At 35.2% G+C, this 22,395-nt stretch overlaps 3 protein-coding genes and 1 non-coding gene across 15 annotated transcripts in view; 3 read left to right on the forward strand and 1 right to left on the reverse strand.

Moving 5' to 3' along the window:
- Positions 1–10,761, reverse strand: part of LOC101886607 (uncharacterized) — a 59,769-nt gene extending 49,008 nt beyond the window's left edge. For 3 of the 11 annotated variants that reach the window (XR_015512220.1, XR_015512225.1, XR_015512227.1), the window contains exons 1-5: positions 10,362–10,761; positions 9,116–9,182; positions 1,483–1,506; positions 1,148–1,222; positions 14–930 (exon numbers count right to left, since the gene is read on the reverse strand). This is a non-coding gene — a transcript (uncharacterized LOC101886607). Of the gene's footprint in view, positions 1–13; positions 931–1,147; positions 1,223–1,482; positions 1,507–3,516; positions 3,581–9,115; positions 9,183–10,361 lie in introns of those variants that run through there. The other 8 variants (XR_015512221.1, XR_015512230.1, XR_015512223.1 and 5 more) reach the window with 6 other exon arrangements.
- The window catches only part of LOC147840416 (uncharacterized), a 976,031-nt gene that overhangs the window by 572,036 nt on the left and 381,600 nt on the right, over positions 1–22,395 (forward strand). The gene's annotated exons all lie outside the window — the stretch shown is intronic.
- Positions 879–7,871, forward strand: LOC100330084 (protein rapunzel-like; the record flags this gene model as incomplete). Its single annotated transcript, NM_001443366.1, is given in 6 exon segments — positions 879–938; positions 3,823–5,612; positions 5,626–6,492; positions 6,545–6,936; positions 6,982–7,560; positions 7,749–7,871. A coding segment is annotated over 1 exon segment (675 nt).
- On the forward strand, positions 10,651–16,074 carry rpz3 (rapunzel 3). 2 transcript variants are annotated; one of them, NM_001111235.2, is given in 2 exon segments: positions 10,651–10,761; positions 14,695–16,074. In NM_001111235.2, a coding segment is annotated over 1 exon segment (1,182 nt). In that variant the 5' UTR covers positions 10,651–10,761; positions 14,695–14,696; the 3' UTR covers positions 15,879–16,074.

Genomic DNA, 22,395 nt, shown 5'->3' on the forward strand with positions numbered 1-22,395 from the left:
GCAATAAACAGACAGATGTATAGATGGATGGATGGATAGATGAACATAATGACAGACAAACATGATAGATAGATAGATAGATAGATAGATAGATAGATAGATAGATAGATAGATAGATAGATAGATAGATAGATAGATAGATAGATAGATAGATAGATAGATAGATAGATAGATAGATAGATAGATAGATAGATAGATGACAGACAGACAGACAGACAGACATGCAGACAGACAGACAGACAGACAGACAGACAGACAGACAGATAGACAGATAGATAGACAGACAGACAGACAGACAGACAGACAGACAGACAGACAGACAGACAGACATGCAGACAGACAGACAGACAGACAGACAGACAGACAGACAGACAGATAGATAGATAGATAGATAGATAGATAGATAGATAGATAGATAGATAGATAGATAGATAGATAGATAGATAGATAGATAGATAGATAGATAGATAGATAGATAGATAGATAGATAGATAGATAGATAGACAGAGACAGACAGACAGACAGACAGACAGACAGACAGACAGACAGATAGATAGATAGATAGATAGATAGATAGATAGATAGATAGATAGATAGATAGATAGATAGATAGATAGATGACAGACAGACAGACAGACAGAGAGACAGAGAGACAGACATGCAGACAGACAGACAGATAGATAGATAGATAGATAGATAGATAGATAGACAGACAGACAGACAGACAGACAGACAGACAGACAGACAGACAGACAGACAGACAGACAGACGGACAGACTTGTACAGTTATGATAATATTTCATTCAGCACAGCAGGGTACTTTGGGATAATGGTACAGTCCATCTGTTCACCCCTCCACACTGAGCTCATGTGAAACTGTCCATCCTGCAGTGACTGCTGGGAAGAGGTGCAGTCGAGGGAGGGAGCAATCTAAAGAGGTAAGAACAGCAATATTCCACACCAGCAACCTGATTGTGTTATTAAGGTTTGCATGACAGAGTTTGGAGATTATTTTGGTACTGTTGGTTAAGGGTTGGAAACGGCAGGAAAGTGAAATAATGCTTTGCACAAACAAGGAAATACAAAGCTACAGCTAGGGGGAGCTATGACAGGGCAGACAACAGCTGAAACCATACAAAATACTCACATCATAACAAACACATCTTATTCTGTTGTGTTTTGCTTGATCTTGCGCTGTAAATCTTCTGTCTTGATCCCAGAGCTGTAAATGCAAACAACAATATAGTTTTCTGTAAAATAAAATATTTGCATCAGAAAAATGTACCCAAGATACTAGAGATAATCAAACAAAAGTATTAGGTCCAGAATTATTCACGACTAAATAGCGTTTAGACAGTTCAATGCCTGTAAAATGAAAGATTGCTCACATTTAAGATGTGAAAATAATTAAAAGAAAATAATGTTGATTTTTTTTTTACGTTATTGAATGTATTTTATTATGTTTAAAAAAGTTTTACTCACATTTTAAATCTGCACATTTTTCCCCTGTGGAACACAAAAATAATTGTAGAATTTTAATATAATAACATCACACAGTGAGCACATTTATTCATAGAAAAATTAATTTATAAGAAGTCCATTCAATAATAATTAAACAATTGACTGTTCTTACAAAGCATTGAATCATCCATCCAGATACAAACACTTTGTTCAAAAACTCTCACTTAGTCAAGAATGAAATAAGATGCTGTCTTTGAGTCTGTCATTGAATTGTTTATTGAAAATATTTGCTCAATCATTATGACCCAGGAAGGCACCGGAGGTCAATATGATGTCAGATTGACGTTGTACCCCAAGGTCATGGAATGTTGCATTTTGGGAGGAAATGAAATTGGGGTTGATGTCAGAACCCATCAACAGATCGACATCAGTGTCCAACATCAGACAGACGTTGCATTTTAGTCACTTTCCAGCACAACCTAAAAAAGACAAATATCAACATCTAAGGATGTTACAGCTTGGCATTGTGTGGATGTTATCACTATGACATCTATTGGATGTTGGATTTTGGTTGCCATACCTGAGAAATAAATGTCAGTATTTGACATCAATATAAAGTTGGTTTATGATGTTGGCTCAGTGTTGGATTTTGGTGACTTTACAATGCAACCTTAAAACAACCAAATATCAGCATCACCCAACATCATGATCTTAGGGTGCTTCCACACTTGGTTCAATTGCCTGGACCATACTCAAGTTCGTCCCCTCTTGCTACTTTCTCAAATGGTTTGTGTTCACACTATCTTTTTTCTTTACGTTATCGAGCTGCTGTTTTTGTTTACGGCTGTTGCTAGGTGACGGTCATAAAAGCAAAGCACCAAAATGGAAAGACGTCCGCTCATTGCAGTCATTCTGCACGGTCTGCTTCGAACCCGGGTGTGGACTAAGAGTGCTAGTGTGAAAGCACCCTAAATCTAACCTAATATTAAAGTCTTATGACGTTAAGTGCCTGCTGGGGAATAATACAAGTTTTTAAATTCATAAAACAATTAATTAAAATCATTGTTTAAAAAAAAAACTCATTAACTCACTGAGCCAATTCCAACAATTTATTTAAATACTCCTTCGCAGAAGAACAATATATCTTTTTTTTTTTTTTACACAGATCTACCAACTACTTGTGGCGTCATTTCAATGACAAATGTCGTGAGCGCAGTATTAGAAGTCAAAATCGCAATTAATTACTAGCCTATGAGCATGCGAATCTCTTTGCTTGCGTGCCGATTTCCTCTGCTTGTGCACAAAACCTCTTGCACGCCCCTTCAAATATAAGCGGCTCAAGCGCAGATCTTCTTGTGCGCTCTCAAATAAACGCTGCTGAAGAGCAATTTAGTGCGTTTATGAAAAGATTATGTCTCCAACATTTATTAGGATTGTTAGGAATATATATGAACGTCTCCAATAGACCTACAGAGCGGTGTTAATGCGTCCTGAATTAAAGTGAAACGGCTATACGCCTTGTTTGCTAGCCTCATGCATCACACACCTGTCAGTCAGTCAGCACGTAACCCTAAAGGGTTAAACAAATGACGCACAGCACTACTACGGTTACAGAAAAGTTCGTGTTGTTATAATTTACTTATCTTTTAATACGTTTTGGTGCGATTATTACCTGCTATTAAAAAATAAAATGTTTTGAATGAGAAGCTGTAATGTAGCCATGGCGGGATGAATTTTGGCATGGCGCCCCAACATGGAAGAATGAATGTAGCAGACATCCATGTGATGGAATCATTAATTTAATCGATTGGTTTAAAAATGCTGATTCATTCAGGAGGGAAGCTGCAGCAGCTTCATTTAAGCAAAACATTTTCAAATGCCATACAAAAAGTAGGTATACTGAACCGAATATAAAATGCTTATTTATATAGCGACATCTTTTGTAAAGAAACTCAAACACACAGCTTTGGAAAGATTCTGCAATAATAGAAGTATTTTAAAGTCAGAGTGAAAGGGAAGTTGCTGAGATAGATTTTAGTATGTTGATGTACTTACAAGTAAAATGGAGTATTGAGTAAGGGGCGGGGCTTTCTTTTGCGCATCATTCCCTTATAGCAATCTAACAGTAAAAGGGGAGTGGTTAAGAATATTGCAACCCTCAAACTGACGTAAACAGAGGAGGACCAACACTCCAAACGCAAAAGAAAAATAGTCAGACTTTGATTGAAGATTACCTAAACTTTTTTTTTTCAGTTGATTAATGGTCAGATTGTCAACCTAAATAACAATGAGAGCTTGCAAAAAAAACATTGTCAGATTTCGCAGTGTAATTATTGTTTGCATGGTCAATTTCTCCTTAAGGTAAACATCACTGGAAAGCCGTCTTCCTCCAAAATAATGGCTGAAAATGAGATCTCAGAAGACACTGACAAGCTGAAGCGGGGTCTGGTGAAGGTGCTAGAATGTGTGGCCACCATCTCCTCAGCAGCAGCGGTGGTCAATCCCATCTTCGGCGTGACTGGATCTCTCCTTCATGTGGTTCTGCATCACGTGAACGATGAAGACATTCAGAAACTCAAGCGAGAATTCGGCAGCGTCAGTCGAGCTCTAGACGAAATTTCACAGCAGAACCAGAATGTGTTGCTTCAGATCAGGAAGGAGACGGTGGACGGACTTTACTGTCGTGTAGAAGAAAACATTCGCAATCAATTTAGCAAATTTATGGACACTGTGGCGGCGTCGTCAGGACATGAACAGCGGAGGAAGGAGTTTGAAATGAGCTTCGTGATCAATCAGTGTGACCAGAACCTGCACACGCTTTATGGTGGAGTCATGGGCGAATCCAAGATCTTCTGTCAGCCCATATTAGAGGTGTACATGAAGCATTCGCAGGGCGATCGGCGCATCATGGAAAACCTCTGCACGCGGCTCTCGTATCTGTTCTGCATCGGCCTTATTGCTCTAATGGGCTACGCCGGTATCGTCGGGGATGATGAGGAAGCTCTACGCATCGAGTGGGAGGAGAAAATGAAAGATGTGGCTAAGAAAATGACAGAAGTGTTAAAGAGTTAAGAGCGATTTGAGTTTTTAACCCATTTTTCTGTCTATTTATCCTATGTATTTTTATATTATTAGATTCTAGCTCCCACTAGACACCCACATACTATATGTTTTATGTGCATATTGGAATATCACATAAAATATACTTAACCCTTGTGTACTGTTTAAATTTACTACCGTTTGGTTATGTTCATGGCTGTTTTTGCCCAATTGACTTCCATTATAATCAACAGTAAACATTACCAATTTTACCTCTTCCCAACAAGGAAAACCCGCAACAATCAAGAAAGCAAGATTATAGAGACAGTGCTCACTGCAGAGCCTCTTGGGCTCCAATGAGGGGGAACTTGAGCTCCAACTCCTCCTCCTATAAGCTGTTTTAATGCATACACGCACCCCACATCACTTGACATCACTTGTAAAAGAAGTGCAAGGAAGGAGGAGCTGGAGCTCAAGCTTTCCTTTGCTGGAGCTCAGCTCTGCCCAAGTGGCTCTGCAGTAAGTATCCCTTGAGATTATATGGTGTCATGACTTTGTAATCAAAACACAGAATAAGTTGTGACAAATTAAGCCTCAAAATCAACCCAGAATGGATGAAAACATCCTCAACAGCACACTTTAACAGATCATTTGATAACAAAAATGGCTATGATGGGACGGCATTCATGGACCAAGCAGTGGACCGATGACATTGTAAAATATCTAAAATTCCAAATTCCCTCAGCCAAAGTCTCTTATCAACTTAGGCTCTGTTTACACTAATGTGTTTTCGTTTTAAAATGTTGAAGTTTTGCTACGGTTACGCCATCCGTCCACACAATGCCGGAGTTTTCGAGTGCTGAAAATGGAGCGTTTTGTAAACGCTGAAAAGGCCGATTTCATTCTAAAACGCTGCTGCTACAAGTCGGTGTGGATGGGGGAAAACGAAGACATCTGAAAATGAAGGCGGGGCTGCAAACATTCGCATATCTGATTGGGGCTTTTCCTCAATATTAAGTAGCCTAACGTTACACACAGTTTAGTCCTGCCTCCTCTCCTTTTCAGTTCAGACTTTGCAAGTTTGATAAGGAAAACAGACTCCCGAGGACACGAAACAAGAAAACACGAAACACCCTCTGTTTTGCTGAATATCAGTTTTAATAATCAATAATGGCCATTATAAAAGTATAATGTACAATAAGTTTATACATTATAGGAAATAAAGGCAAGCGATCAGTCAATATACAGAATGCACATGGATACATTAATTATTAACCTATCTTTGCGCTTAACTAAAACGATGTTTCACGCGATGTGCGTTTCGGTCGTTTAGGTGTAGACAGAGAGCTGTTTAGAAACGTTGGGTGAAATGCTAGTGTGGACGCGGATCGTTTTAATTCCAAAACGCTGTTTTAAAACTAAAACGCACTAGTGTAAACGGGGCCTTAGTTCAGTATTATTAACCTCCAGAACTGTTTTTCTGTGCTCCAAATGCAACCATGTTTTCACTGCGTTTCATCTTCTGTGGTGCAAGAAATGTATTATATAATGCAAAATGTCGCACTTAGCTGATAATTAATTACAAAGCTTGTTTGGCATGCTCCCAGGAGAGAGCCCTGAGCCCAAAAGATCCTCAAGCCCGAGGACCCCTCCAGTTTGCAAGGTGAGAGGGGAGTTTGAGCTCAGGTAGATCTCGAACTCCCCTGCTGTAGTAGCTAATAAACAGATAGTGATTGCTCTTAATAGATACTTACTAGGAGCATGTTTATGTGCAGATTTGGATTAGTCAGTTAACTTAAGTTGCATGCTTTTGGATTGTGGGAGGAAACTGTGAAACCCAGGGGAAACCCACGCGAGCACAGGGAGAACGTGTAAACTCCACACAAAAATATCGGCTGGCTTGGTAAGGACTAGAACCAGTGACGTTCTCGCTATGAGGGAACAGTGCTAACCACTGGGCCACTGTGCCACCCATCTAGGAAAGGAGGAGGAGTAGGGGTTGAAGGATTCTTCAAAACCAAGATGGCTGTTATATGGAACTTAGGTTATTGATAGTGGCTTAGAAATCGTCTGATTGGTGAATCATAATTTGAATGTGGGACCGGCTGCAAGCAACCATAAGCTTGCGATCCTCTCGAAATTAGCTTATGAATAAACTTTACCTAAAAAGCCTACAGTGGCCTCTCCTACCACACCAAATTCCATTTTTCTTTTTTGATATTTGACTCCAGTTTATCAGAAATTGTCATTTTCTTTTTCTTTTTTTTTTTTGACACATTGGATGGAAATCTTCATTGGCAAATGTTTTATGCAGTATTCCAGCTTTACATATTATCTTTGGATGGAAAAATAGCTACTGTCATGATTTAGCATGTTGTGTAAATGAATTTGTACACAAGTAAGGACAGCAAGGACTCTGATGTGACATGTCAATGTCCTCATTTCTCATTGTAAAGCATCAAAACTGATATTTATGAACAACAACAGAACTGAGATTTGCAGACATTATTTATGTTATTTGAGCTATAGATTAAAGGAATAGTTGACAGTAAAATGTAAATGTACTCACTATTTACTCAACCTCAACATTTAAGAGTTTCTTTATTCAGTTTTTGAAGATTTTTTAGACGAAAGCTGAAAACCTGTAACCTTTGACTTTCGTAATAGAAAGAAAAAACAAATACTGTACTCATACCTAGGGGCAGACGGAATCTGCGGATGTATTTTGCTATTTCTGTGGACAATTTTGGTATAAATCTGCTGATTTCTGCTGAATTATTGGGACTATCATAACTAAAACCTTAATATGTAAAATAAAAAATATCTTTTTAACTTTTATTTAATGCTTAAAATGCAAATCCAATTAGATTCACTTTATTTGGTAAATAAAAAGCAAGTCTCTCATCTAATATCTCTACTAAAAGACCGAAAATATTACTGTACACACTGCATTGTACATAAATCAGATAAACATTTTCATATTAGTCAATAATATTACTTAAATTAATTTAAAAACTGAATAAATATAGATTTACATGCTTTTACGCAAGTAAATAAACAGAATTAATGATGGGCTAAAAATCTGCAGAATTCTGCACGCACAAATTTCGTGTGGGCCTACTCATACCCAAAAATGTACCCATTCCTAATATATTCCTGCAAAAGCTTGAACCTAAAAGCTTCATGAAACTATAATTATACCACATGTACTCGGATTGATAAAAATGTAAATTCAATGCCATAAAATGTAACAGATATCATATTCTATGACTTAAAGTGCTTTAAACCTCTATGTAGAGAGCGGTTCTATTGTAATATTTTTTTGCTGTTGTGTCATGTACTATTATGAATAAAAAGCTATAAGAAATACATACACTTTCTTGTCATTTGAAGCTGAGAAATGCTGGCAAACTTTAAATCACAGTCTTCTGAGAATGTAAAATTTTTAGATAAAATGCTTTGATTTAGCAGCTGAGGTAAATCACATGGAAAGTCCACTCACGACTGGGCTGATAAACAATATTTTATTAAATCACAATAACATTAGTCAATAACAATGATAAGCTCTAGACTTTTTTTACTTTATGCTGATCTAAGAGCCAATCACACAGCAGAAATGTGCAACAATGGGAATTTTTAAAAGTGTGTTGATTTTAGAGATGCACCGAATTTTCGGCTGCCGTAAATGTTGTCATTTAACGGACCCTCTAATTTTTGTGGTTTCAGTTATTGTTGGGAACTCTTAAATCTGGGAACATTAACAATTTATATTGAAATATATATCGTTATTGTTCAATATGGAAAATAATTAGGGAGATTGCATTTTTGCCATATCGCCCAGCCCTAAGTCTTCTTTAGTTGCACTGTAAAATTAAATGCAATGACATAAAATATTAGAAATTGTCAAAGAAAAAATTTTGAATTCATGTTATTAATTTGATAAATTATGATTTATATTTTATAGACTCTGTAATTGTGCCAACCCTTTCATTGGATGCACAATTTAAAATTAAAGTCATTATTTTGACCTAGTGAAACATAGATGGATGTAGTAAAGCTCCACTATATAAAAAAGTATTTTAATATTTTAAGCACAGGTAATAGATTTTTTTTATTTATTTAGGGTAGATAAAATCTTATTTTACTACACGTTTTTTCCTTATCCTGACACTAGATGTCCTAAACACAACAAGCAGATGAAAATTTCCCTTTATAGAGCAAAAAAGGTATCAGGAAGAATAAAAAAGGGGGGTGAAGGTAGATTTCTCAGTGATGCAAAATATCTTAATTTTCCTTTAAAGAACAAGTGCAAATTGTTTTTGATAAAATATGTTAAAGGTTTTTAATGGAACAATCAATACCAATAAAGAACCATTATTATTAAGAGTGCAATGGCATCTTAGCCTCTTATGACTGATATCAAATGTGCATCACTGAATTAGCCAGCCTAGTTATCCGACAAGCCATTATTATACAATTTATTTATTTATTTAGTAACACTGACTCTCGTGGCATTAAGCTATAGGTGAACAAAACCTAAAAAGAACATGTAAACCAAAACAAGTCTAAACAAGAAAATCAATCGTAGTTTAAGAAATTAAAAGTTTTGCTTTACCTAATGTGACTTTTCTCTGTGACTCTTCGACCAAATCCTGACCCTGTCAGAGAGCCCTCCTTTGTGACTGAAGAAAGATAAAAATGTAGAAGAATGCTGAAGAGAATGTATCATGTCTAAGCCACATAATATTAATACATTCATTTATTGTCAGTGCATATTCCAAGTTACAATGATCAAGCAGGAGTGACATTATAACTTTAAAACATTAAGCCAAAACTCCAATAGCATATATGCATTTTTTTCTGTTAAACACCAAGTTCAAAACAGCTTAAATAAGTTATATATACATGCATACACACACACACACACACATATTTATATATATATATATATATATATATATATATATATATATATATATATATATATATATATATATATACAGTTGAAGTTATAGAATTATTAGCCCCCCTGTTTATTTTTCCCCAATTTCTATATAACGGAGAGAAGATTTGTTCAACACATTTCTAAACATAATAGTTTTAATAACTCTCTAAATAAATTTCTAATAACTGATTTATTTTATTTTTCTCATGATGACAGTAAATAATATTTTACTAAATGTTTTCTATATATATATATATATATATATATATATATATATATATATATATATATTTATATTTTTTTTTTTTTTTTTTTTTATTAAACAAAAATAATATAAAAACACTTCGAATTACGTCCCTGAATATAATTAAAATGAAGGCGGTTACGTGTGGACAGTCTTTATAGAATTTCTAATAAAAATTATTTCGTGAACAATTTTATAAAATGTTTTTTCATACCAATAACTGGCGTCCTTTAAATGGCTGCAAACAAAAGGCTTTAAATTAAACTATGCTGCAGCCTTGTTCTTTAATCAGTATTTCATATTTCAAACAAAACTTACATATTTCAAATCAGTAACAATCAATATTTTTTGACCAGCAGTAAAATTTTCAGGACAATTATGCTGCAAACGTCAAAAAGGATTCACTATGCTATTTTGACACCTTTAAATATTTATGAAGGACAATATCACAACTAGTCTAATAATTTAATGGCAGATATTTTACAATATTCTAAAGTTATATAATACAATAAAAATGATTAACGTTTTCATTAAATGTAAAAGAGCACAAGCTGTCCATCAAAGACAAGACACTCGAATATCATTCTGTGTCAAACATAACGAAAATAGACTCTATAAAACAGTATAAAAATGCAGAATGTAATATATACCATAAAATATTATGTGAAATACCTTTATTGAAATCCAAAATCCCAAATCTGCGCACGTTCATTTTAATCCAGCAGCGCGTGAGATATTGCGCACGATGCAAAAATAATCTGCAATTAAACCACCTCGTGTAAAAATTGATCTCCGAGCCGAACATCACAGACCGTAAACAAACTATAAAAAAAACACTGCAGTCAAATATGAAGCAAATTGATCCGTCAGTTACCAACAGCTTTCCAAAACCACTCCAAACCAGTGCGCGCAACTCTCTCCGTGTCTATCTCTCTCACGCGCGCGCGCGCGCGTTTGCACATCTTTTCCACACTCGGCAAATGATCACGATTCACGGCATCTTGCTTTGAAGTCGAACCTGAACCCGGAGGGATCATTTGGCAATTTGGAGGAGCTCCTCATCCCGAGAGACGTGAGAAATACATTTAAAATATGTTTTGCTAGAGATGATGATCTTAATGTGATGTCAAGGATGCGCATAATTAGGACACATGAGGCAGACTGCATTACAGACTGAGCTAGAGAGAGTTAAGCAAGGTGTGTCCTGATATCTGTATCTACAAATATAACATGAAAAATAAATTATGCATTATTTGTAACATTTATTTGTCAGTTTGATGCATAGTTGATCAAAATACATACCATTAAGGGTGTATGGTTTATTCAGGATTTATACCTATTAATAATCGTGAAATACAGTATGAGATGTGTATATGTGCAGGGTACAGTTTAAATATGTATTTGCTCAAAATGTCATTTCTCATTATTTTTAATGGTCCTCTGTGTATGTCATTGTATTATGATTGTAATTATGTGGACACTTCACTTCTATTGCAGTGAGACACAAAATTCAGATACATAACTCTCTCAAAATGCAGGCAATGCCTCATTTGATGACAAAAATGTAATAGTTAATGTGGTATGAGTCCATTTTGCCATTTTAAATGTCCTCTGATGCCTGTCTGATCATTTAATCTGTGTAAGAAACAGAACATTTCACTTGACCCCTGATGTTCCTGTATTTATGCTGTCCATAAACATTTTTTTTACAAAATTTAGGTGAACATAAAACCAAGAAAGAATAGCTTATCTGATTCAATGGACTATGAAATAAATACTGTACATCACAATTTCCATGCATAATTCATATAAAAAATGTGGGTTATATTAAGAAACCTTGTGTGTGTGTGTGTGTGTGTGTGTGTGTGTGTGTGTGTGTGTGTGTGTGTGTGTGTGTATATATATGTACATACATATATATATGTACATACATATATATATATATATATATATATATATATATATATATATATATATATATATATATATATACATACATACATACATACATACATACATACATACATACATACATACATACATACATACATACATACATACAGTGCATCCGGAAAGTATTCATAGCGCTTCCTTTTTCCACATTTTTTATATTACAGACTTTTTAAAAATGAATTAAATAAATTTATTTCCACAAATTTCTACTCTCAATACCCCCTAATGACAATGTAAAAAAAAGATTTTTTGAAATTGTAGCAAATTTATTAAAAATAAAAAAGCTGATAAAAAAATCACTTGTACAGAAGTATTCACAGCCTTTGCCATAAAGCTCTAAATTGAGCTCAGGTACATTCTGTTTCCACTGATCATTCTTGAGATGTTTCAGCAGCTTAATTGGAGTTCACCTGTGGTAAATTCAGTTGATTGGACATGATTTGAAAAGGCATACACCTGTCTATATAAGGTCCCAAGGTTGACAGTGCATGTCAAAGCACAAACCAAGCATGAAGACAAAGGAATTGTCTGTAGAAGTCCGAGACAGGATTGTCTCGAGGCACAAGGCTGGGGAAGGTTACAGAAAAATTTGTGCTGCTCTGAAAGTTCCAATGAGCATAGTGAGCGACCTCCACCATTCAACCTGATGGAGCTTGAGAGGTACTGAAAAGAGGAATGGGCAAAAATTCCCAAAGACAGGTGTGCCAAGCTTGTGGCATCATATTCAAAAAGACTTGAGGCAGTAATCGATGCCAAAGGTGCATCAACAAAGTATAGAGCAAAGGCTGTGAATATGTCTGTACATGTGATTTTTCAGGTTTTTTTTATCTTTAATAAATTTGTAACAGTTTCAAAAACTCTTCTTTTACATTGTCATTATGGAGTATTGTGTGTAGAATTGAGGAAATAAATGAATTTAATCCATTTTGGAATAAGTCTGTGTAACATAAAAAATGTGGAACAAGTGAAGCGCTTTGAATACTTTCCAGATGCACTGTACACACTGTAAAACATTGCTGTAAAATGTACAGTATTACTGGCAATTTTGGTTTACAATGCTGTAGTTTTACAGCACAACTGTAATTGTTAATTTACAGTGCACTTGTACATTTTACAGTATTAGTGCCAACCAAAATTGCCAGTAATACTGTACATTCTATAGCATTTTTGACAGTGTACTGTACACTGTATACATCTCAGACCCCCTAGTTTTTCGCAATTTTGCAATTGCTGAATTCAACACAAAATTTCAGTTAGCAATTATTTGTTTTAATGTTTCCATGACAGAGAACATGATGTATTTGAGTGTCTCTTGAAAAATGAACCTGCACCCTCAGTAAGCAGACTTGGATGAAGTGTGAGGAATTCATATGTGAAGTCAATGCAAAGAAGGAATTAAACATCCTGTGTTGCGAAATCAGCGTTTTGTCCATTTGACACACTTTAGACTGCAAACAAAAGTGGGAGCAAACATCTAACAAACAGAGCAATGGAACAGACAGAAAAGCAAGCTGCTTAGAATGATGGAGGTTGGTTCAAGGATGACGACCACTGGACATGACCAAATTGAAGGGTCACAAACTTGTTGGAGTTGTGAATTGTGCTTTACATGCATGGCTGGTATAAATAATAAATAAATAATCGATAAATAATTTTGTTTTACTCTTTCACTGCAGTTAACGAGAATAAACTCTTCCATGACATTGATAAGGTTGGCAATCCCTGAGTCATATTTATCCCCCCGAAAAAAAAAATTTACCAAAAGAATTCATGAAAAACTAGGGGCTCTGATATACACATCCCATACTGTGTACATCCATTTCACGAGTTCCCCTGAAATTTTACTGAATAAGGAATATCCATATTTGGCAAGATGTACAGGGAGACGGCCCTGAGCTCAGAAAGACACAGTGTTATTCCACTAGCCAAGGACAGAGAGAGAGAGAAATATAGAGGTCAAAGCACAGTGTCTAGCCTGGCCTCAGAATGCTGTGCCGTCTCACATTTAGGTAGGAAACAGGTTTAAATGCGTGTAGTTAAGGTGGTAGAAGGATGCTGAAATTGAGAGATAATAGAGGTAGGACATACTTGATTATTTAAAGGGGTTTGGTCTTATGCTGATTGAATAATAGAATGATTGTCAATGGGTGGCAGGAGGACTCAGTGGTTAGCACTCACCGCAAGAAGATTGCTGATTTGAGTTCCTGCTGGGCCAGTTGGCATATCTGTGTGGAGTTTGCTTGTTCTACTCGTGTTGGCATGGGTTTCCTCCGGGTGCTCTGGTTTCCCTCACAGTCAAAAGACATCCGCTAATAGGTGAATTGGATGAACTAAATTGAACATAGTGTAGGAGTGTGTGTGGGTGTGTGTGTGTGTGTGAATATGAGAGTATTCCTAGTACTGGGTTGCAGTTGCAAGGGCATCCACTGTGTAAAACACATGCCGGAATAGTTGGCAGTCTATTCCACTGATAAATAAGAGACTAAGCCAAAGGAAAATGAAATGAATGAACAAATAATTGACAATTATAAATTAGTGTTGTCAGAACATCTCCACATGCTCCTCCTGAAATTTGTTATTAAAGCATCACTTATGCAAATATCTATTGCACAGATTCACAAACTAGCTCGTTGGAGGGATGTTGTCCTGCATAGTTTAGCTCCAACTTAGCTTCAACACACCTGCCTGGAAGTTTCTAATATACCTAGACAGAGCTGGATTAGCTGGTTCAGGTGTGTTTTAATTGGGGATGGAACTAGAATATGTAGGACACCGGAGCTCCAGAACCTAGTTTGGCCACCCCTGATCTATTGTTTAAATCAGTTGTACCCAATCCTGTTCCTGGAGAACTACCTTCCTACAGAGTTCAGCTGCAACCTTGGATCAAACACACTTGTCTTTAATTACCATGTGCACCTTAGTTGGTTTAGTTGTTTTTGGTCAGGGTTGGAGCTGAACAGGAAGGTAGATCTCCAGGAACAGGATTGGGCACCCCTGGTTTAAATCATATACAAATTTGTCTTAAAAGTATTTTGTGATTATGATTTTTCAGAAATGTCCAGTCCACTAGAGCGGGTTGTTGCGCAGAAGAAGGAGGCGATTGAAGCAGTGATGGAAATGTTTGAGAAAGGAGCCGAGGTGTTGGCCAGCGCTGTTGGAGGACTGAGTCCACTTTTTGAAGCTGCAGCTCCCGTCCTCAAACTCGTCCTCAACAACGTTGAAAGCAAGGAGGTCACATATGTCAAAGATCAGTTTCTAGTCGTGAGAAGCAAACTAGACGTCCTCTCATGTCAACTGCAGGACATTGACTCTGAGATAAGGAGGAGACGCCTGGATACTCAGTTCTTCTCTGTGGAGGAAAATATGCGTAATCAGTTTAGAAAATACATTGACATTCTGGAGGCCAAACCAGAGTATAAGGAGGTCAAAAAACGCTTGTTTTTGGATCATTTTTTCATAACAGGTGGTGAAAAGAATCTGTGTTTGCTTTACGATGCTGTGATGGGGAACAGCACATTCGGGGAGCCAATCCTGGAGGTTGTGGAGCAATACGAGGCCAGAAACAGAAGAGTTCTGGAAGATTTCTGTGTGCGGCTGAAGGAGCTGCTCTGTCTGGGAATAATCGCTCTGCTGGGATATTGTTTCCTCACTCAGGGAGAAGAAGCGGAGCAGGAGAAGATCCAAGAGTGGAGCACCAAGATCCAGGAGATCGAGACCAAAATGAAGGAAACCATTGAGAAATGTGTGCAATCATTCCCAGAGCAAGCTGAACTAGACATCAAGAGGCTCCTGAAGGAAAAGGAGGAAGCAAACCTTCAGGAAACAGCCAAAGAACTGCTGGACTTCCTGACGAAGAAGTTCGACTGGGTTTGCTGGTCCATCAGAGTCATCAGCAACATGGGCAAAATTAGCAACTTGAGAGCCGGACAAAACTTTCAGTGCGTGTCCGGACAGAAATATTTGGAAGTTTCTCAAGGAAACGAAACACACCTGGTGGTCTCATACTGCAGTGACCCTCAGCTGGTGCCCAATGAGAGCATCAAACAGATGATGGAGGGTCCTGCCAGGAAAGGAGACGCTAAAGCTGTGGTGGAGATGCTGGAGAAGCAGTTAGCAGGGTTTCTGATTCACGCCGTCAGTCGACACAAGGAGAGCTTCACTCTGTCCAGCTTTCCAGAAGAGTGTCACTACTGGGAGAAACATAAGAACGTCAATGTGTGCGTGCATTCAGAGTAGATGTAACTTATATATCTAACACTTTTTACATTTGTGATGCAAGATGTACTCAAATAAGGTACCGTTGCACAGATCCACTTTTACGTAATCTTGATTATTTATGTAGCTCCTGCCTATCCAAATAAAAATGTAAATGCTGGTGTTAATAATTTGTTAAGCTCTATAAAATAAATGCATGAAGCGGCTGTATGTTGAATTTGGAAAGCTCTGATGTTTGTGAAACTAGTGGCCATTCATTGAACTGTACTCAGCAACTACTTAATCAAAAATAGGCATTAGAAATACCTTAGCCAACATTTTTGTGACACGTAAAATACGTTGCAGGCGACACAGTGGCTAGCACTGTTGCCTCACAGCAAGAAGGTCGCTAGTTCAAGTCCTGGCTGATTGGAGTTTACGTGTTCTCCCGTGTTGGCGTGGGTTTACTCCCGGTGCTCCGGTTTTGCCCACAGTCCAAAGACATGAGCTATAGGTGAACTGAATTAACTAAATTGAACTAAATTGAAACCGACCTGATCTTGGACCCCCTTTTATGCTAAATGACCATGCGGAGCTCTGGGCTCAATTATCTCCAAGCTCAGGGTTCTCTACCCAGACATCTGCAACTAGTATCAAACAATATCTAAGTTTGAAGTCTTGAATTCCTTTTTCGTCGAAAAAAAACCCTTGACCCTTTACATCTCATTTGTGGGAAAAAGAAACAAAAGTTACTGACGACATACCGCCTCATAGTTTTAACTAGGAACTATACAGTCAGATATATGTTAAAGTTTACGTTTCACAAGACCAAAGCAAGTATTTCCAATGAGCATGTGTTGTTTTAATCGGATTGATATACTCATAAAAAAGTTTTTTATGATGTTTTAAAGCATTGATATATCCAGGCAATATAATATCCAGCCAAACTAAAAGTAAATAAATAGACTTCAAGTAAAAAAAAATTTAAATCTAAAACGAAAGAAATAAGACTCACATAATAATATTTAATATATATATTATTAAGACTCACATAATAATATTTAATATATTTATTATTAAGACTCACATAATAATATTTAATAATAATATTTAATATATATTTAGTATTTAATATATATATATATATATATATATATATATATATATATATATATATATATATATATTTTTTTTTTTTTTTTTTTTTTTTCCCAGAGATGGGTTGCGGCTGGAAGGGCATGCGCTGCGTAAAACCTGCTGTATAAGTTGGCGGTTCATTCCGCTGTGGCGACCCCGGATTAATAAAGGGACTAAGCTGACGAAAAAAATGAATGAATGAATATATATATCGGGCAACATAGTGGTGCAGTGGGTAGGGCTGTTGCCTAACAGCAAGAAGGTCACTCGTTCAAGCCCCGGCTGGGTCAGTTGACATTTCTGTGTGGAGTTTGCATGTTCTCCCCATTTCCTCCAGGTGCTCTGGTTTCCCCCACAAGTTTAAAGACAGTTGCTACAGATGCACTGGGTAACCTAAATTGTCCATAGTGCATGTGTAAATGTCCTGGTCCTACATCTAAAAAATTAGATGTTACGAAAGACCAACATGGCGGTGCTAAATATCAACCTCAATATAAATGGCCCTGGGAGTAAGTAAGTAAGTATGTAATACATTACATATATAAAATATAATAGGAAATACTGTGAAAAATGTCAAACCTGCTGTCAAACATCACCTGGAAAATATTTACAGTGACAGGAAGCCTTATAATTTGTTAAAATATGTTTACTATTTGTGCTTCATCAGTGCATCCTGTAATAATATTTAACTGAATGTCTATCTGAAACATTTCCTTTAAGATTTTTAAAAGCAAAAGACTGTAAATATGTTACAATGTTATGCACTATAAAGACTTTGAGCTTTGTAGAAATAAAAATAAACAAGAGACTGGATTAGACTGACAAAGTAAAGTGCTTCTCTATTCTGCCTGCATGATAATAACCTGAGCTGACAGTGTCTGTTCCTCGTCAGACATAAAAAAGCCCACGGCAGGAAGTTGAATTGCACACAAGTTTATCGTGATGTTAGACTGAAACTCGTGTTCTCTAATAACCTATAATAATAATAACATAAGATAATGAACAACGTAACTGGGTTAATTAGGTTAACTAGGCAGGTTAGGGTAATTAGGCAAGATATTGTATAAAGATGGTTTGTTCTGTATCGGAAAAAAAGTAGCTTAAAGGGGCTAATAATTTTGACCTTTTGACTTTAAAATGTTGTTTAAAAAATTAAAAACTGCTTTTATTCTTGCCAAAATAAATCAAACAAGACTTTCTCCAGAAGAAAAAATATTATCAGACATACTGTGAAAATTTCCTTGCTCTGTTAAGCATAATTTGGGAAATATTTAAAAAAGAAAAAAAAAACAAAGGGAAGCTAATAATTCTGACTCCAACTGTACGTACTGTAACCAAAACCCATGATTCATAAATTAAGGTCTAAATATTTTTGGAGCGAATAATAAATCGATTTTCATTTTCCTGTTTTGTTGTGCAGTTGTTCAGATTAAAGTGATTTACAAGCGATTGTTGACATTTATTGCTATTAACTCGCTGAAGTGGACACATAGAGCACTCAAAGGCACATCTAATTAAATTACTGCTTTTGTCCATAAGTCAGCAGTTTCTGGCTGGAGGCTGCAGGAACAGAGGGTGAGTAACCTTTCAGGATTAATATAAGGCAGACGAGCTCTAGACTGCTGTGATCAGCTCTACACGTCCACTCACTCACAGAGTGAATAAACTCATTTTACACTCTGGAGGGTTTAAGCTGTATGTGATTCTGCTGTACAGCCAAAATTATTCACCCTCCATGTGATTAAAAAAAAAAAATGTATTAATTTCTCAATTGATGTTTAACAGAGCAAGGGAATTTTTACAGTATTTCTGATAATATTTTTAGTTCTGAAGAAAGTCTTATTTGTTTTAATTCGGCTACAATAAAAGCACTTTGACATTTTTTAAGGTTAATATTGTTAGCTAAATTAAAACAGAACAAACTATCATTATGCAATGACTTGCCTAATTACCATAACTTGCCTAATTAACCTAGTTAAGCCATTAAATGTCACTTTAAGCTGAACACTACACTGTAAAACCTGATAAGTTAACTCAAACTGTCTGAGGAAACCGATCGCGGCAAACTGAACCTTGAAACTTGAAACAAAACGGTTTGAGTAAGGTAAACTTATATCTTGTGTCACATACACGTGTTTATATCATCAAACCTTTGGAGTTTTTATTAGTTTGAATTTTTTTATTCGGAGGTATTATTAACTTAAGCATTTTAAGTTTGGTTATAAAATCACTATTAGTTCAATTAACTTAAATTAATCCCGAACAACTAAAGATACTAAAATGGTTTGTATTCCTTCTAGCATTAGAGTTAACACAAAAAAAGTATAATTCATTCATTCATAACTCATTTGATTAGAGTTCTGCTTGATATAATCGGTTTATGGGTTACCATAGCTCTTTTTTTATTGAGTTAAAGTAACTTTTTTTTTTTTTTAATTATCAGTTTAACTAACTTATTTCATTTAGTGATTTTCACTGTTGGTGTAGTGTCTTGAAAAATAACTAGTGAAATATTATGTAGTCATCATGGCAAAGATAAAATAAATCAGTTAATAGAAATTAATTACTAAGCTATTATGTTTAGAAATGTGTTGGGAAAATGTGTCTTTTTGTTAAACAGAAATTGGAGAAAGACATATACAGGGGGGCTTATAATTATGCCTTTAACTCTATTGTTATAGAAGAAAACACTCAAATGTTTTACCTATACAGACTGCTGAGATATTATTCAGCTAACAACACTAGCATTGATAATTAATGGGAACAGATTGACTTTTATTCACTTTGTACCATATAGCAAATAAATGGTGGTGGGGGGGGGGGGGGGGGGTTCAATACACTCTTAGAAACTCTTAGTAAAGCTGCAACTAGCTGTAACTTTAATACTGGGTTATTTCAACCCAGAAATGAGTAAAATATGGACAAAAGTGACGGCTAGGTTACATTTTTTTTTATTAAATGAATCGGTCATGAATTAATTAACCCAATGCTTTGGATTTAACTTTTTTTTTTTTTTTCATTTTTGAGTTGAAATAACCCAGAATTTTTTTTGTGTGTAAAAGGTCCACATTAGTCCCTGAAATACCACCCCAGTAACTGCTTTTTTACCTTTATTTCTGAGCACATTGATTCCAAGATCATGATCATTCATATAAAATATAGAGGAGAGACTAAATTAAACTGATAATTTCCAAAATATTTTGTAAAGAACATCTCATTCAACACAAAATTGAACACAAATTTAAGATACTAAGATAAGGTATTATTGATAGGATTTGAAATCAATTTAATATTTAATTTTAGAGTTATTTTGTTGTTTTTGCCATTTCTTCTAACTTTATTTAAACTTCAATAAATTGTATATAATTTCTAAACTAGAAAAATTCAATAAAATGTTATCTTGGTAAATATATGAAAGAGGCAAAGAGACAAAGAACTGGGAATATGACTTCCTCTTTTAAAAGTACACTAACCAGTTTTTTAGCTTGTTGATGAGGTGTTCCTGTATTCATTAGCGGTCGAGGATTCTGTCCTGGTTGAACAAATTTATCCATGGCCTCTGTTTCTGAAAAAGGTGTGGTTTAGTCCGTCACTAAACAAAAACAAAGTTATTATTTTTAGTTTGTTTGTTCAGAACTGACATTTAGTTTTATATTTCAGTATCCTAACTTGAGTTTTGCTTCAAAATAATACATTTTAAATCATCATAAAATCACAAAAAAGTATACAAATTAATTGATAAAAAAATTAATAAAAGTAAAAATGTTGTCGTACACATTGTGCTGGCAGATGGCGCTAAAACACGTCGAAAAAAGCTGACGTTAAATTGAAAAAAAAAAAAAGACGTTTAAGGGGTATAGCTCAAAACATTCATCCAGCCAAAAACTTGTTAAAGAAAAAAAATGGATCAGATTTTGATAAAAAAAAATTGCTCTATTTATCAGAATAATGTTGAAACTCCTCCTCACTTGTTTAAGTCATGCAACTATGCATGACTTGGCAAGATGTTAATTTATTTGTATCAAATATTATTTGAATTTTAATGTGAATGCAGAACTTATTATTTTAGTTTTTTAATACAAATTTTAATATCTGATTTATAAATAAACGTATTCTAATTTTATTATTTTGTAGATTTCATAATAATACATTTAAATGTACTAATTGCAAACCCATTTTTGTAGCATCTATGCAAGAGATGCACTCAAAACTTTCATAAAACAACCTTTAATATGTGTAATCTCTGTAACAATGTACAGAGATTACTACTCTATTAATGTAATGTATATATATATATATATATATATATATATATATATATATATATATATATATATATATATATATATGTATGTATCTTTAAACTGTAAAACCCAACAGTCAACTGGTGTTAAAAATAAGTGTAGTTAACTCCAAACTGACTGAAAGTTTATTCTACTCATTTAAAGAGTTTTGAGTAAGCTCTCAGTAGTCAGACAAGATTTTTTAACTTAAATGGTTTGTAGCAATCGGTTTCCTCAAATGGTTTAAGCTACCTTAACTTTTTGGGTATATATATATATATATATATATATATATATATATATATATATATATATATATATATATATATATATATAATAACAATGTATTAAATATCTAAATCGCTATTGTCTTTTTTTCTCCTTTTCACTCTCTCAATTTCTTTATCTAGTATATTATTGTTTTGATTTCTGTTGTTTTGTTTTTTGTTTGTTTGTTTCTTTATTGGTACCATTGTAAATAATCTATTAATTATTATTGTAAATGGTGTGTACCTAATGTATCTATCTGTTATACAATACATATTTACAAAAGGAAACCACAGAGTGTCATACAGTATTTAAAGGGGTAGTTTAACCAAAAACTTTCTGCTTAACCAAACCGTAGAACGCTGGAAATCAAGTACAGGAAAAACAAATATGGGAGCCAGTGGTTACATTCTTCAGAATATCTTCTTTTTTTGTTCAACAGTAGAAAGAAATTCAAACTGGTTTGCCTCAAGTGAAGAATGAGCAAACAATGACAGAACTTTTATTTATGAGTGAACTATCCCTTTAAAACAGCTAAACTAAATACTTCAACCATCTTACGGCTGACTTTACCTACATCTTTGATGTTATATATAATGAAAATATAGGCCCAACCTACTCTAGGAAAGTCAATATCAATATTTAATAAACCAATAAGTGATTTTATAAAACCCAACATCATAGTAGAGCCAGGGGCGGTGAATCAATCCCATGATGCCTCACTCTGGCTGCATCTGCCAATCAAAGCCTGAGTTAATGACATTACCTATTCACCAGAGTGGACCATCGACCGGATCCTAGCTTTAAGTGGCCTGATCTGATAAAAAGCATTAAAACATTTGTACTGACACACACCAGCTCAGCCTCAGCAC

This window comes from Danio rerio, chromosome 16, assembly GCF_052040795.2.
Source record: "Danio rerio strain M-AB ecotype USA chromosome 16, GRCz13ab, whole genome shotgun sequence".
In the NCBI taxonomy this organism is placed as follows: Eukaryota; Metazoa; Chordata; class Actinopteri; order Cypriniformes; family Danionidae; genus Danio; species Danio rerio.